Source organism: Notolepis coatsorum, assembly GCF_963971535.1.
Source record: "Notolepis coatsorum genome assembly, chromosome: 4".
Classification (NCBI taxonomy): Eukaryota; Metazoa; Chordata; class Actinopteri; order Aulopiformes; family Paralepididae; genus Notolepis; species Notolepis coatsorum.
Window position 1 is genome coordinate 3,561,214 of NC_140168.1, and position 15,545 is coordinate 3,576,758.

The following is a 15,545-nucleotide window of genomic DNA, read 5'->3' on the forward strand; positions in this document are numbered from 1 at the left end:
ACGACACAGTGGTGGTGGGCCTGATCTCTGCCAACGACGAGAGGGCCTACCTGGAAGAGGTCAAGGTCCTGGCGGGATGGTGCCAGGAAAACAGCCTCTCCCTGAACGTCAGCAAAACAAAGGAGATGATTGTGGACTTCAGGAGGTCGGGGGTCAAGGACTACAGCCCCCTCAGCATCGACGGGGCACCGGTTGAGAGAGTCAACAGCTTTAAGTACCTCGGAGCCTACATATCCGAGGACTTGACATGGACCACACACATTGACAGTGTTGTGAAGAAGGCACGACAACGCCTCTACTTCCTCAGGCGCCTAAGGAAGTTCCAAGTCAGTCAGAAGATCCTTAAGAACTTCTACTCATGTACAATAGAGAGCATCTTGACCGGCAACATCACCTCCTGGTTTGGGAATAGCACTGCACAAGACCGAAGCAGACTACAAAGAGTGACACGTTCAGCCGAACGCACAATTGGAGGGGGGCTCCCCACCCTCCAGAACATTTACAACAAGCGTTGCAAGGGCAAGGCTAAGAGAATCATTAAAGACTCCAGTCACCCGAACAACTGCCTCTTTGAACTGCTGCGGTCAGGCAAGCGATACCGGAGTCTCAAGGCGAGCACAGAAAGACTCAGAAGAAGCTTCTATCCCCAGGCCATCAGGCTGCTAAACGAACAATGAATGAACACTACACAACAACAACCACCAAACGCACATAGCACACACATCCACACGCACACACTCACTTTAAACAAACACACTGTAGCACCCACTCCACACACTTTATAGCACACACCCACTTTAAACAAACACACTGTAGCACCCACTCCCCACACTTTATATTTATTGATGAAGGATTGCACTACAACTCGTACACCTTACTGTAAATTGTACCTAAATTGTACCTCATCCCATTTCTGCTTTGCACTATATAGTACTGTACATTAGTACACTGCATAGTATTGTATATTATATGGTAACTCAGAACATTGTACATATGTCTATACCGAACACTGTGACCTCATTTTCTTCTTCTAAACTACATGCTATACTATGTTATTTGATACTATCTTGTCTAGCACAGTCTCTGGAGCGTAACAGTAAGAAGCATTTTGTATGAAAGTATTCTGTACTTCTGTATGACAACTATTAAAGAAACTTGAAACTTGAAGTATAAAAAAAAGGCCGCCCGTCGTCACTCACGCCTGCAGTCCTGGGCCAGGGCGTTGCCGTAGTAACCGTGCTTGCAGTGGGCGCAGGCGGGCCCGTCGGTCTGATGCAGGCACCTCAGGCAGCGGCCGGTCCGGGCGTCGCACGCCTCGGGGTCCTGCGTGTCGATGTTGCCGCTGCACTCGCACGGGAGGCACTGCCCGCCGGGACGCTCCGGGTCGCCGTGGTAACCGGGGGCACAGCGGTCACAGCGGGAGCCTGGTTGGTCGTCGGCGAGGGGAGAGAGGCGGGATTGATTGATTGATTGAACATTTTATTAACAGATTGCAGAATGGGTACAATACAGTACAACTCAATGCAGACCAGAGAAAGACTTTCATCTTGTTTACATCAGGGTCCCCCATTTTCAATTCATAACATTTATGACATACAGATATACAGATATACAGTACTGTTTATATACAGACAGCGTTTTTTTAAAGAGAATATATACATTTGAGGGGGAGGATCAAGTTCAAGTTTGGTTTTATTTGTCACGTATAGATGTAGTGCAAATCTTTTAGTAATAAATAGATCAAATATGATGTAGCGTTAATAAGGTTAACACATCCTGCGCCAACAACGAGTTTACTCGTTATTGCCCGCCAATCTAATAACGCCAACAACGAGTTTACTCGTTTTTATGATCGTTATTTCCTTTATTCGCTATTGGCATTCATAATTCATCCAGGATCCATCCTCCGGGAGCCAGCTGGACTCTGTCTGATAGTGCAACGCCTCAATACCGCCGCCTGGTGGATTTCGGGCGAGTTGCACTCCACTCTAAACCGGATGTGGCGCTCTGTGCATCGGGGGGAAAGTTCCGGCAGAGCTATCTTGTTACGTGGATCCAGACAAACACCTCGAGTGCATTGGATCGCTTTCGAGACGCAATAATTAATATGCTTTCGGCGTTTATTGCGTCGTACAAACGGAAAATGGATCTAGCAGATCGAAATCAAATAATTGGAATTTCTTTTCTCCAGACTCATCGGCCACAGGTAAGAGGAATCTAACGTTAATTCCAGCTTGATTGTGCATTTATTTCATTCCAATCCATCTGATCAACGTATGATGTCGTACTAAAGAAAGCCATTACTGACAATCAAGGAATCATAAATGACCCCCCCCCCCCCCTTTCCTTCACGCATGATGGAGCATAATGTATAGCGATCATATGCATTTGAATTTTTTAATATAGCGTGTATAGGAACGAAACGCCAATCTATTATGTATAATATGTGTCTGGGCCTATAACTCACGTTCAAGGAATTACTGCTCCACACTCTAAAAACATGCTTATATTCAAGACGGTACTAACACGACAATGTATGAATGGAAAAATATAACGTTCCCACATCCGGAACGATAGATACCTGATGTTGAATGGACCATAGTAATGTCGATATAGCTATAATATTTAAAAAGTTATAGCCCTGCAAAGAAGGTGAGCGACTCCATAGGCTTACAGCGCTGGCAGAGAGTGGTATAAGATGGGCAAACTGTATGGCAGACAATGTGTTAAGGTGGATGTTTAAAGTGTGCGTGTGGATGCAGTGAGAAGCACCTTTTGAGGATCAGTAGCGTCATCAATAACGTTCACGCATGGAGAAAGTGCACAACCTCAACCTGATTTTTCTTTTTTTAAATTGCATACTGTATATATCAGTAGAAACTAGAGGCTATTGGACTGTATACACACTGTATATTATATATATACATCAGTAGAAACTAGACTAGAGGCTATTGGACTGTATACACACTGTATATTATATATATATACATAAGGGCTGCACGATTCTTGCTAAAATGTGAATCACGATTTTTCTCTCTAAGAATTGAGATCACGATTCTCTCGCACAATTCTTATTTTTTCAATAAAATAATTTATTGCACTCCTTCTTAACCCTTTGGGTGCCGTTAACGTCGAACTACGTTTCTGTCGCCCGACGGTTGAGTGCCGGAAACGTAGATCTATGTTTTTCTCATGGTATTTCTTTTATTTGCTATTGCCATTCATAATTCAGCGGGGCACCTTGTGCATGCTGCACTGAATGTGTCTGAGCTGGCAGATGGTCTTATACCGCCCGCTTGGACAACTGACCCCGCCCGCCCGTTCATGTGCAATGCCCAATAACGTCAGAGACAGGATCGCTGTGGATAACTGGAATGGCGATCAGATAATTGGATTATTTTTTTTGCATTACATCAGAGACCAGGTAAGGACTCTATATACAATCTTGCGTTGATCTGATATTTTTTCTACCGCGATTGAAGCTGTATGTGTGTGCTGTGTGTGGCTGTTTACCGTTGGGGGGGGGGGGGTATGCACGAGGAGACATAATAGTGATAATCTAGCGTTGATTTCAGGAAGATTCGATAATCAGGCGAAAAATTACAACGTGATAAGTGGATTCCACTAAAACGCTATTTTCGCGTCTTTTTCCTGGAATTACTCGGAAGCACCCAAACTATATTCATATTCAAAACGGTATAAAACGAAAATGTACGGATGAAAAAATGATCTGTTTTTTGCACGTTGACTGGAAGCAACTCACTGACAATCTACAGTGTTATTAGACCCATAGCTATAATATAAAATATAGGTTTAGCTCTACAAACAAGGTGAGCGTTTACATGGGGTTAATGGATGGCAAGGCCAGATGCACTTCCCGGGAGGGGCGTGGCACTCAATGTGTTAGACAGACAACATAACATATCAAAGTGCTTGACTTAAACTTAAACATAACAAAAACTTAAAAGTATCTTGTAACATACAAAAGAACTCAAGTCAGAATCGTCAGCATTTAAAAAAGTTAAGTAAAAGAAAATAATAATTGTATATTTTTTTTATTAAAAAAATCGTCATAATTTAGAAATGAGAGTGCATCGAGATTTTCTTTCGATTCATCGTGCAGCCCTAGTATACATCAGTAGAAACTAGAGGCTGCTGGACTGACCGCTGTATCCCGGCCTGCAGTTACAGAGGATCTGGTTGGAGGCGTGGTCGGCGTGACAGGAGTCCCCGTTGAAGTGACCGCTCCCGGGGGTCCCAGGACAGGGACAGGGGCGACAGTGTTCCCCCGAGCCCAGCACCGGGTTCCCAAAGAACCCATCCACACACCTGGGGAGAGATACTCATCATTATTATGATGAATCAAACCATAAACAAGGCGGCCTGTTTAAGTCACGCCTCAAAACACATTTATTTGCTCTGGCTTTTGGTTTTTAAACCGTTATTTTTTTGAGAGACCTGCCTTTTTTATGTGACATTTTGTATATGTTTTTTATTGTGTGCTTTTATCTTTTTTTTATGTTTTATCTTATGTTGTGGGACTTGTACAGCACTTTGGTCAACTTTGTTGTTTTTAAATGTGCTTTGTAAATAAAGTGGATTGGATTGGATTGGATACTGTATGTGTCTGTGGATGCAGAAAAAAGGACAGAGGTATTGTTATTATTTCCAAAAAACATTCATGAATATAGCCGCAGCCAATATTGATCATCAGGATTTCAAAATAAGTTCACACACACACGGTTCAGCAGTGTTATGAAACATTTCCTGCAAGTTTTGTAATGATTGGATACAAAAAACTTGAAATAAAATCCGATTTCTGTTATTCATTAAATCATTCCACGCACATTTTGTACATTTGTAGTTCCCCCTAGTGGTCGATTTGAATGGTATTGTTGGGGTATGTTTCGGGTAGTTGTCTGGACATATCCTGCAAATTTGGTGAGGATTGTCCCAACGGTTGTTGACTTGCATCAATTTATGTGCTGAGCCTTTTGAAGTTCATTGGTTAATATCTTATTATGACTGTGTTAGACTGATGTATATACTAACTAGACCAGTGGTTCTCAAACTGTGGTACGCGTACCACTAGTGGTACTGCTGGTGGTACTTGAAAACATTTCCAAAAAAGCTTAAAAAGCTTAAAAAAAATTGCAGTCAGGCCACTGAATTTAGAAGCAGGCCAGGCCAGTGTTTCTGGCGATAGTTAGATAATCTAAGTGGGGAACAACCAGGAGATCACTGTGACAGAGAGTAATGCAGTCTAAACATAAATCTTTAATTCAACTTCAGCCCTGATCATAACCATTTATTTTTAGATTTCTTGTAATGTCAGATAAAAAATGAAATACTCCCACTTTTCTGAAAAGAGTTGGTGTTAAATCTGACATTACAAAAAACCCATCAAAATATGTGTTGCTGCTAATCATTCAGAAAAAATAAATAACACACATCCTCCGTTTGTTGGTGCTGAGCCAAACTGTAAAAACAGTAATACATAAAACAAAGCGGGGCTCGCAACTCATTAGTAGTTCCAAGGTGTTTAATTGACAAAAAGGCAGATGGATAGCAAGTGAACTGCAGCCTGTTACTAATCTTGCCAACATTGTCTTCACAGATATTTCACTAAAGCAGTGTAGATTACGTTATGGTCTGATAATAGCGCATGCCATATCTTTATGGCGCAAATATGAAAAGTTACTTAAATGGGATACTAAGTGGCATGAACAGACTCTTATTCCATAACCCTGGTCTTTGTTGAAATCTTTGCTCAATTATTTTTCTTTTCAGGCCTATGCCGGGGTGGGGTGGGGTGGGGGGGTTATTTTTTTTAGTTTGAGGATATATGATTATTTAACTTTTTTAATAAAAAATGAAGGTTCGAACGTCCGTTCGAAGAACCCTGACGAAGTTTGAATCCCAAAAACAGGCTTCGGGGACAGCCTTACCATACATATATTATTCAAATGGAACTCAAACATGTTCCGTTGTGATGTCACAGTATGATGTCGTAATAGAACATTCTAGAACATTTGTGATGTCACAGTATGATGTCGTAATAGAACATTGTAGAACATTTGTGATGTCACAGTATGATGTCATAATAGAACAATCTAGAACATTTGTGATGTCACAGTATGATGTCCTAATTAGTGCTGTCAGGCAATTAAAAAAATGTATCCAATTAATTACAGGATTTGTAATTAATTAATCTAATTAATCGCATTTTAATCGCATAACAGTTTTATGCCTGATATTCTATAATCATATTTCAAATTGCATGGCAGAATTCAGTACTGTATCTACAAAACCTTGTTTAATCATCTTCCATTTATTAATTTGCTTAGATTTTTCAGGTCTGGTCAATTTGAGCATGGTGTTATTCACAGTCAAAGATACAAAAAATGTATTGATATTCTCATTTGGTTCATTACAATTTACTCAAAATAAAATTCTCATTCAATCAATCACCACGCAGATTGATTGATTGAATGAAAATGTTATCAACAGATTGCAGAATGGGTACAATACAGTACGGCTCAATACACACAATTGTTAAGGGAATGCAGACCAGAGAAAGACTTTCGTCTTGTTTACATCAGGGTCCCCCATTTTCAATTGATAATGAATTGTAAGTAAGGGTGCAACTTGCACCGTGTAATCCATTCTTTGTGGATCTAGCCCACAGTATTTCTGACACTGGGAATACATTCCCTGAGATTCATAGATGTCCCTAGAATCAGATACCAAGAACATGCAAATGGACCATATTAAAAAAAAATCTGTAAATGTGTATTCTACATTCTTATGGAATGAATGAGATAAAAAGTAGTAAAAAAAAGAAAAGAAAAAAAAGTAATTAATTTTGAGTTAATTTTCATAACGCGATAATTTGCTGTGTAATTAATTAATCTAATTAACACGATAAACTGACAGCCCTAGTCCTAATAGAACATTCTAGAACATTAGTGATGTCACAGTATGATGTCCTAATAGAACATTCTAGAACATTTGTGATGTCACAGTATGATGTCCTAATAGAACATTCTAGAACATTTGTGATGTCACAGTATGATGTCATAATAGAACATTCTAGAACATTTGTGATGTCACAGTATGATGTCATAATAGAACATTCTAGAACTTTTGTGATGTCACAGTATGATGTCATAATAGAACATTCTAGAACATTTGTGATGTCACAGTATGATGTCATAATAGAACATTCTAGAACATTTGTTATGTCACAGTATGTCATAATAGAACATTCTAGAACTTTTGTTATGTCACAGTATGATGTCATAATAGAACATTCTAGAACATTTGTGATGTCACAGTATGATGTCATAATAGAACATTCTAGAACTTTTGTTATGTCACAGTATGATGTCATAATAGAACATTCTAGAACATGTGTGATGTCACAGTATGATGTCCTAATAGAACATTCTAGAACATTAGTGATGTCACAGTATGATGTCATAATAGAACATTCTAGAACATTTGTGATGTCACAGTATGATGTCATAATAGAACATTCTAGAACATTTGTTATGTCACAGTATGATGTCATAATAGAACATTCTAGAACATTTGTGTCCTATATATATATTCAACAATTCTCTCAGAAGTTCGTATTGTTCACAAGAAGAAAATGAAGATCTCAAAAAATCTGTCTGCCAGGAGAGGAGAGGCGGTGGTGGAGCAGAGAGACAGGTTGTACCCAGACCTCTCTGAGTGGACCCAGAACCTCAAGAACCAGCCGGCCGCCGTGCCATCCCCACCATTAATTTCAAACAATGCCCAGGTTGTCAGGCTGGAGGAGGAGAGGAAGAGGTCTGCTGAGCTGCAGCAGCAGCAGCTCTCCGCTAAGGACTGTGAGGATGAGAGGATCGCGCTGCACCAGTTGCGTAAGGGTCTGAAAGAGCTACTCAAGGCGGGCCGCGACCAAATCAGCAGGCTGGAGGCGGCAAAGCAGCACCCGAGCAGTCGCTTCTCCGAGCCCAGCTCCTACAACAGGCTGGAGTTTGACCCCCTCAGCCCCTCCTCCTTCTCCGAGCCCAGCTCCTACAACAGGCTGGAGTTTGACCCCCTCAGCCCCTCCTCCTTCTCCGAGCCCAGCTCCTACAACAGGCTGGAGTTTGACCCCCTCAGCCCCTCCTCCTTCTCCGAGCCCAGCTCCTACAACAGGCTGGAGTTTGACCCCCTCAGCCCCTCCTCCTTCTCCGAGCCCAGCTCCTACAACAGGCTGGAGTTTGACCCCCTCAGCCCCTCCTCCTTCTCCGAGCCCAGCTCCTACAACAGGCTGGAGTTTGACCCCCTCAGCCCCTCCTCCTTCTCCGAGCCCAGCTCCTACAACAGGCTGGAGTTTGACCCCCTCAGCCCCTCCTCCTTCTCCGAGCCCAGCTCCTACAACAGGCGGAGTTTGACCCCCTCAGCCCCTCCTCCTTCTCCGAGCCCAGCTGAGTTTGACCCCCTCAGCCCCTCCTCCTTCTCCGAGCCCAGCTCCTACAACAGGCTGGAGTTTGACCCCCTCAGCCCCTCCTCCTCTAAAGTGGGTAACCTCCTGGAGACGAGCTTCCTGGAGTGTCCAAAGTGTCACGCCTCGTACCCAGCCGCCTTGTACCCCACCAGCGAGTACCGAGAGCTGCTGAACCACATGGATGACTGCTTCGCCCGAGCCAGGAGCTGCTGAACCACATGGATCACTGCTTCACCTGAGCCAGGAGCCTGTACGCTGGTGTGGAGCTGCTGAACCACATGGATCACTGCTTCACCTGAGCCAGGAGCCTGTACGCTGGTGTGGAGGAAAGGATAGAAATCCCACCTTTTTTGTAGTTTGTTTGTTTGTTTTCTAACTTGCCAAGACCACTATTTTTTACTTTGACTGTCTTGCTTTGTTTTTATGACCTGTACGGTGTCTTGAAAGGCGCCCCCAAATAAAGTTATTATTATTATTTTCTGTGGTCTTCTGGGTCTTTTGGTGTTGCCGAGCTCACCAGTGCGTTCTTTCTTTTTAAGAATGATGCAAACGGTTGATTTAGCCACACCTCATTTTAATGCCTAATAATGGCTTGCTTCACTGATTATTTTATCCATCATTTTATCTCCTCCTTGTAAATTAAATAACGAGGGAATAACACACCTAGCCATGGAACAGGTCCCTTAAAAAGGCACATCTAGAAATATAGAAATCATTTTAACAGGCTGAGAGCCTGTACTTAAAGCATGTCTTGATTGTTTCATTTCAAATCCATTGTGGTGGTGTAGAGAGCCAGAATTATGAAAATCCGTGTTCATGTCCAAATATTTATGAACCAGACTGTATATTTTAAATCCGATGGTAATTTGGTAAAACCATTTTGACAGTCTAATAACGCTGTGGCTGCCCTGTGCAATTTTTAGCTATGGATAGCAAGTGAACTGCAGCCTGTTACTAATCTTGCCAACATTGTCTTCACAGATATTTCACTAAAGCAGTGTAGATTACGTTATGGTCTGATAATAGCGCATGCCATATCTTTATGGCGCAAATATGAAAAGTTACTTAAATGGGATACTAAGTGGCATGAACAGACTCTTATTCCATAACCCTGGTCTTTGTTGAAATCTTTGCTCAATTATTTTTCTTTTCAGGCCTATGCCGGGGTGGGGTGGGGTGGGGTGGGGGGGATATTTTTTTTAGTTTGAGGATATATGATTATTTAACTTTTTTAATAAAAAATGAAGGTTCGAACGTCCGTTCGAAGAACCCTGACGAAGTTTGAATCCCAAAAACAGGCTTCGGGGACAGCCTTACCATACATATATTATTCAAATGGAACTCAAACATGTTCCGTTGTGATGTCACAGTATGATGTCGTAATAAAACATTGTAGAACATTTGTGATGTCACAGTATGATGTCATAATAGAACAATCTAGAACATTTGTGATGTCACAGTATGATGTCATAATTAGTGCTGTCAGGCAATTAAAAAAAATTATCCAATTAATTACAGGATTTGTAATGAATGAATCTAATTAATCGCATTTTAATCGCATAACCATTTTATGCCTGATATTCTATAATCATATTTCAAATTAATAAATGGAAGATGATTAAACAAGGTTGAAGAAGACCAGAAGGGTCGAAACGTTGCATCTGCCTTTTTGTCAATGAAACACCTTGGAACTACTAATGAGTTGCGAGCCCCGCTTTGTTTTTTGCTGCTAATCATTGACACATGCCTAGCCTGTAATAATCCCCCCCAGAAAAATGTACTTTGCATTTGATATATTGTAAATATTTAACTTTTTGTGGGTTTTTTAACAATAATTTGTGATGCCATCACACAAACTGGCATTTAAAGGGTAAACATTCAAAAATGTATTGAATATGTGTTTTATTTTATTTTTTACAATAATTTGTGATGCCCATCACAAACACTGGCATTTAAAGGGTAAAAATTCAAAAGTTCCTGCACCAGAATGCAGGAAATTAAGTTTTTGTAACAAAATAATTGTGTGTGTGTGTGTGTGTGTGTGTGTGTGTGTGTGTGTGTGTGTGTGTGTGTGTGTGTGTGTGTGTGTGTGTGTGTGTGTGTGTGTGTGTGTGTGTGTGTGTGTGAGAGAATGGCGGACAATTGCTTGCTGTGTGTGAGAGAGAGAGAGAGAGAGAGAGATAGAGAGAGAATTAAGTACATTTGCTGAAATACAGTTGTTCTTAATTTTCTCACTTGCTATGTGAGAATGTTAGTTATTATGTTCTCAATGCCCCTTGCATTGTATGAGTTGTGTGGAAGCGTTTGCTAGTTCTATCCCTTTGTACATTGTGGCTGTGTCTGACAAAAGTTAACAATAAATAATGGTATTAGGAATACATTTGCCTCCTGCGTGAACTGTGCATAGCTGAATAGACTGTATTTTAACGCCGGTCATATGGTGGTACTTGGAGAGCCAGCTACGTTCTCAGGTGGTACTTGGTGTAGAAAGTTTGAGAACCACTGAACTAGACAACCCCAGCGAAGATTCCCTTCAGAAACCGACCACACTTGGCCAACAGGGGGCAGTAAAGTGTCATAACCGGAGAATCAAGAATCAAGAGGTTTATTTGTTACATACATACCAGGGCATACAGTGAAATGCGGGTGGTCATGCCTGCATTGATTGTGCAAAGTACAATAATAAAAATAGGCATAGAAAAAAATAAACATAGAAAAAATTAAATATGTAAAACACAAGATAACACATGGTTAAAAATAAAAAATAAAATAAAAAAGATGCTAGTTCCTGAGAAACTGGTTCCTATATACACTACTATACAATATACAATTTACTATTTTAACTCTTAATGTATCTAAACTATACTATTAGTACCTCCTTCCTTTAAGGGGAGACCACCCCCCTAGATAGGGAAAAATAATAATAAAGGATGAAATAATTTGCAAACATCTTAATTGTTTAGAATAGTAAAAAAAAAAAAATTATTACAATTTTTTGGTCGCATAATTGTATTACCCAAAAAGGGGCGTGGTCTATTTAAAATTGCCCCTTTTTGCATGGCCCCTTTTTGCATGTTACCCCGAACAAAATTTAAAAAAAAATTATGATATATAGATATTTCTCATGGTTTTTCATGTTACTACATTAAAAAACAAACTTTTTGTTAGAGGATTTTTTGATATGCCACCCGAACAGGGATTTATAACCTTTTATGACCCCCTAGTCATAAAAAAATCTATTTTTTGCATACATTTTTTGTATATGATATATATGTATATGATATATCAAAAAATCCTCTAACAAAAAGTTGTGGTAGGATAGGAGGAAACGTGGCCAGTTTGGTGTGTGGAGGTACTAGAGAAATTGCGATTTTTTGTTTTATGTGTAATACAAACTCATAAAATCTCATTTTGTACCCCCTAATAGGCAAAAAAAATATTTGAATAGATATCACTATGAAACTTTCCCAGTTTGTTATGTACATATAAACTAAGAAAAAATATATTGCAAGTTTTCAGAATTGTATGTTTATATATGCAAATGAGGCACTACCCCATTCAATATATGCACATTTATGGATGCAAAATGAAGCAAAATAAGAAACTAAATGTGTTTTTTTGATGTTTTCATGTCACTAGTTTGAAAGAAGACATGTAAAGGAGCAACATTATACAAAAATCTCATAATTGCCCCAAAATCAGGAACATTTCATTTTAGGTCTCCCCTTAAAGTGACTTTCTATTTTTTAAAGTGACATTTTGTTTAAGTGATTTGTTTTAGCGGTTGCTGCATGAGTGTTGTGTGTGAGTGATTACAGTGAGATTGATAGTCTGAAGCCTAGAGTTATTTACAAAACAATCATTCATTCCCTCCCTCCCTCCCCCTCCCTCACTTCCCTACAGTATACCTTTTAAGGACTTGAATTGAGAATTATGAATTTAATACTTTTCAAGGCTTTTTAATTCCCTGCAGATGCCCTGTTATTTAACACTTTGAGTGCCAACGACGAGAAATCTTGTTATTAATCTTAATTTTTTTATTAGCGATTTCCAACATCAATCTAGCCTCACGTTACCACTGGGACTCTCTCTGAGCTCGAACAGGGAAAATACCGCCCCCTATCGTCTCCCGGATGGTAATGCACCCTTTGGATTGGACTGCGAATGAAAACGCTTGGGGAAAAGAAAATCCGGAATCCACATTTTACTTGTCAGGCATGTAATCCGAGCCGATTGCAGTCTTTGTGGTCCCTCAGAACAGCGTGGAATATGTCTTTCGAGCACCCAGCATTGGATCAATAAACGCGATCGATATTTGGAATGGCGATCAGGAATTGGAATAATCTTTTTGGAGAACATCTGATCTGAGGTAAGGAATCTATTTTACCAGTCTTGGGATAATCAGAGCTTTTTTCACAGATGTATCAACGTGTCCCATATGTGTGTATGTGTGTGTGTGTGTGTGTGTGTGTGTGTGTGTGTGTGTGTGTGTGTATGTGTGTGTGTGTGTGTGCTGATCAGGAAATAAGAGAACCGATTTTTCAGCCCGCTTCTCTAGCGTGCATAAGTACATATATACTATCGATAATCAAGCGTTTATTTGAAAACGATTCATAAATAGGCCGAAAAATTACAACGTGTTTTGTGTATTCAACTAAAGGGCGATTCCTGCAGAATCACTTTTTTTCTGGACATTTCCAAAAACGAGCGTTTTTCAAAATGGTATAAAACGGAAATGTACTGATTAAAAAAAAAATAAAAAAAAAATAAAAAAATCCGTTTCGACAATGTTGACTGGAAGCAAGTCATTGATAAGCGACGGGCGTATTAGACACATAGCCATCATTTAAGATATAGTTTATGCGTTCGCAAATGTGCTCGCCCTCTCATTGAGTAGAGCGTTGGCACTCAAGCGCTAAATCGTGCGCCCCCTGCTGGCACTCAAAGTGTTAAAGGCAGCACAAGTCACTCACTCACTCACTCACTCACTCACTCACTCACTCACTCACTCACTCACTCACTCCTTTCCCCCTCCCTCCCTCCCTCCCTCCCTCCCTCCCTCCCTCCCCCCCCCCCCCCCTCCCCCTCACCGTTCACAGAGGTGCCCCGCCGTGTGGTCCCTGCAGGCGGTGCACTCCCCGGTGTGTGGGTCCCTCCCTCCCTCCCTCCCTCCCTCCCTCCCTCCCTCCCTCCCTCCCTCCCTCCTCTCCCTCCCTCCCTCCCTCCCTCCCTCCCTCCCTCCCTCCCTCCCCCCTCTCCCCCTCACCGTTCACAGAGGTGTCCCGCCGTGTGGTCCCTGCAGGCGGTGCACTCCCCGGTGTGTGGGTCCCTCCCTCCCTCCCTCCCTCCCTCCCTCCCTCCCTCCTCCCTCCCTCCCTCCCTCCCTCCCTCCCTCCCTCCCCCCTCTCCCCCTCACCGTTCACAGAGGTGCCCCGCCGTGTGGTCCCTGCAGGCGGTGCACTCCCCGGTGTGTGGGTCCCTCCCTCTCTCCCTCCCTCCCTCCCTCCCTCCCTCCCTCCCTCCCTCCCTCCCTCCCTCCCTCTCCCCCCCTCACCGTTCACAGAGGTGCCCCGCCGTGTGGTCCCTGCAGGCGGTGCACTCCCCGGTGTGTGGGTCCCTCCCTCTCTCCCTCTCTCCCTCTCTCCCTCCCTCCCTCCCTCCCTCCCTCCCTCCCTCCCTCCTCTCCCCTCACCGTTCACAGAGGTGCCCCCCCGTGTGGTCCCTGCAGGCGGTGCACTCCCCGGTGTGTGGGTCCCTCCCTCCCTCCCTCCCTCCCTCCCCCCCCTCTCCCCCTCACCGTTCACAGAGGTGCCCCCCCGTGTGGTCCCTGCAGGCGGTGCACTCCCCGGTGTGTGGGTCCCTCCCTCTCTCCCTCCCTCCCCCCTCCCTCCCCCCCCTCTCCCCCTCACCGTTCACAGAGGTGCCCCCCCGTGTGGTCCCTGCAGGCGGTGCACTCCCCGGTGTGGGGGTCCCTCCCTCCCTCCCTCCCTCCCTCCCTCCCTCCCTCCCTCCTCCCTCCCTCCCTCCCTCCCTCCCCCCTCCCTCCCCCCCTCTCCCCCTCACCGTTCACAGAGGTGCCCCCCCGTGTGGTCCCTGCAGGCGGTGCACTCCCCGGTGTGTGGCTCGCAGGCCTCGGCGTGGCCGTTGCAGAGGCAGGGGCTGCAGCTGGGGAAGCCCCACTGGCCGGGCTGACACTCGGAGCACTGGCGCCCCGTGGCTCCGTGCCGGCAGGGACACTGGCCCCCCGCGGGCTCACACTGGTGGCTCAGGGAGCCCTGCGAGTGGCAGTCACAGGCTGGGGAGAGAGAGAGAGAGAGACCGGGATTTATTTTATTTTATTTGATTACTGGAGAATTATCCTATACGTTATTCCGACAGAGAAACAATCATTATTATCGTTGTTGTTATTATTACAGTGACATTTCTTTGTGAGTATTATTTATCATCTGGTTTGCTGCCACCTAGTGGGCATTTACAGGAACGTGCGTCTGAGACTGTGGACCGACCGGTGAGCTGCTTCAGTGTCGGCGTGACAACAACGCACTATTTAACCCTTTCACTGCCACACGACAGCCGGTTAACCCTTTCACTGTGACAATACAGAAGGTTTAGCGCTTTACTATCACACACAACCGACGGCGATGCTCCATCGTTAGCATCATTAGCGCCGCGGATGCTAATGATGGAGCATCGCCGTCGGTTGTGTGATAGTAAAGGGTTCACCTTCTGTCGTGTGGCAGTGAAAGGGTTAAGCGACACTCGTAGCCAAAGGCCTGTAATGAGAAAGGCCCCTGCGGGCGATCTAACTGGCTAACGGTACGTTGCATTGTATGCGCTGATTATGCTGCTAATGATCTTTTATGTGTGCATAGTACATGTGGCTAATGGATGCCATTTGTTTTCTGTTTTACATTATAGGTAAATAATTAGGGCTGTCAAAGTTAATGCTTTAACTTTGGAGATTAATTTAAATTATTGTTGTGAAGCACTTTGAACAGCAATTTCTGTATGAAAAGTGCTATACAAATAAAGTTATTATTATTATTATTATTACGTGATGATA

At 43.1% G+C, this 15,545-nt stretch overlaps 1 protein-coding gene across 1 annotated transcript in view; it reads right to left on the minus strand.

Moving 5' to 3' along the window:
* lamb2l (laminin, beta 2-like) overlaps positions 1–15,545 on the minus strand; it is a gene marked incomplete at its 5' end in the record, with an annotated part of 96,719 nt that overhangs the window by 47,494 nt on the left and 33,680 nt on the right. The window contains 3 exons of the mRNA XM_084313313.1: positions 1,200–1,424; positions 4,166–4,329; positions 14,546–14,777. Of these exons, the coding sequence (XP_084169439.1) occupies positions 1,200–1,424; positions 4,166–4,329; positions 14,546–14,777 (621 nt within the window). The remainder of the gene's footprint in view (positions 1–1,199; positions 1,425–4,165; positions 4,330–14,545; positions 14,778–15,545) is intronic.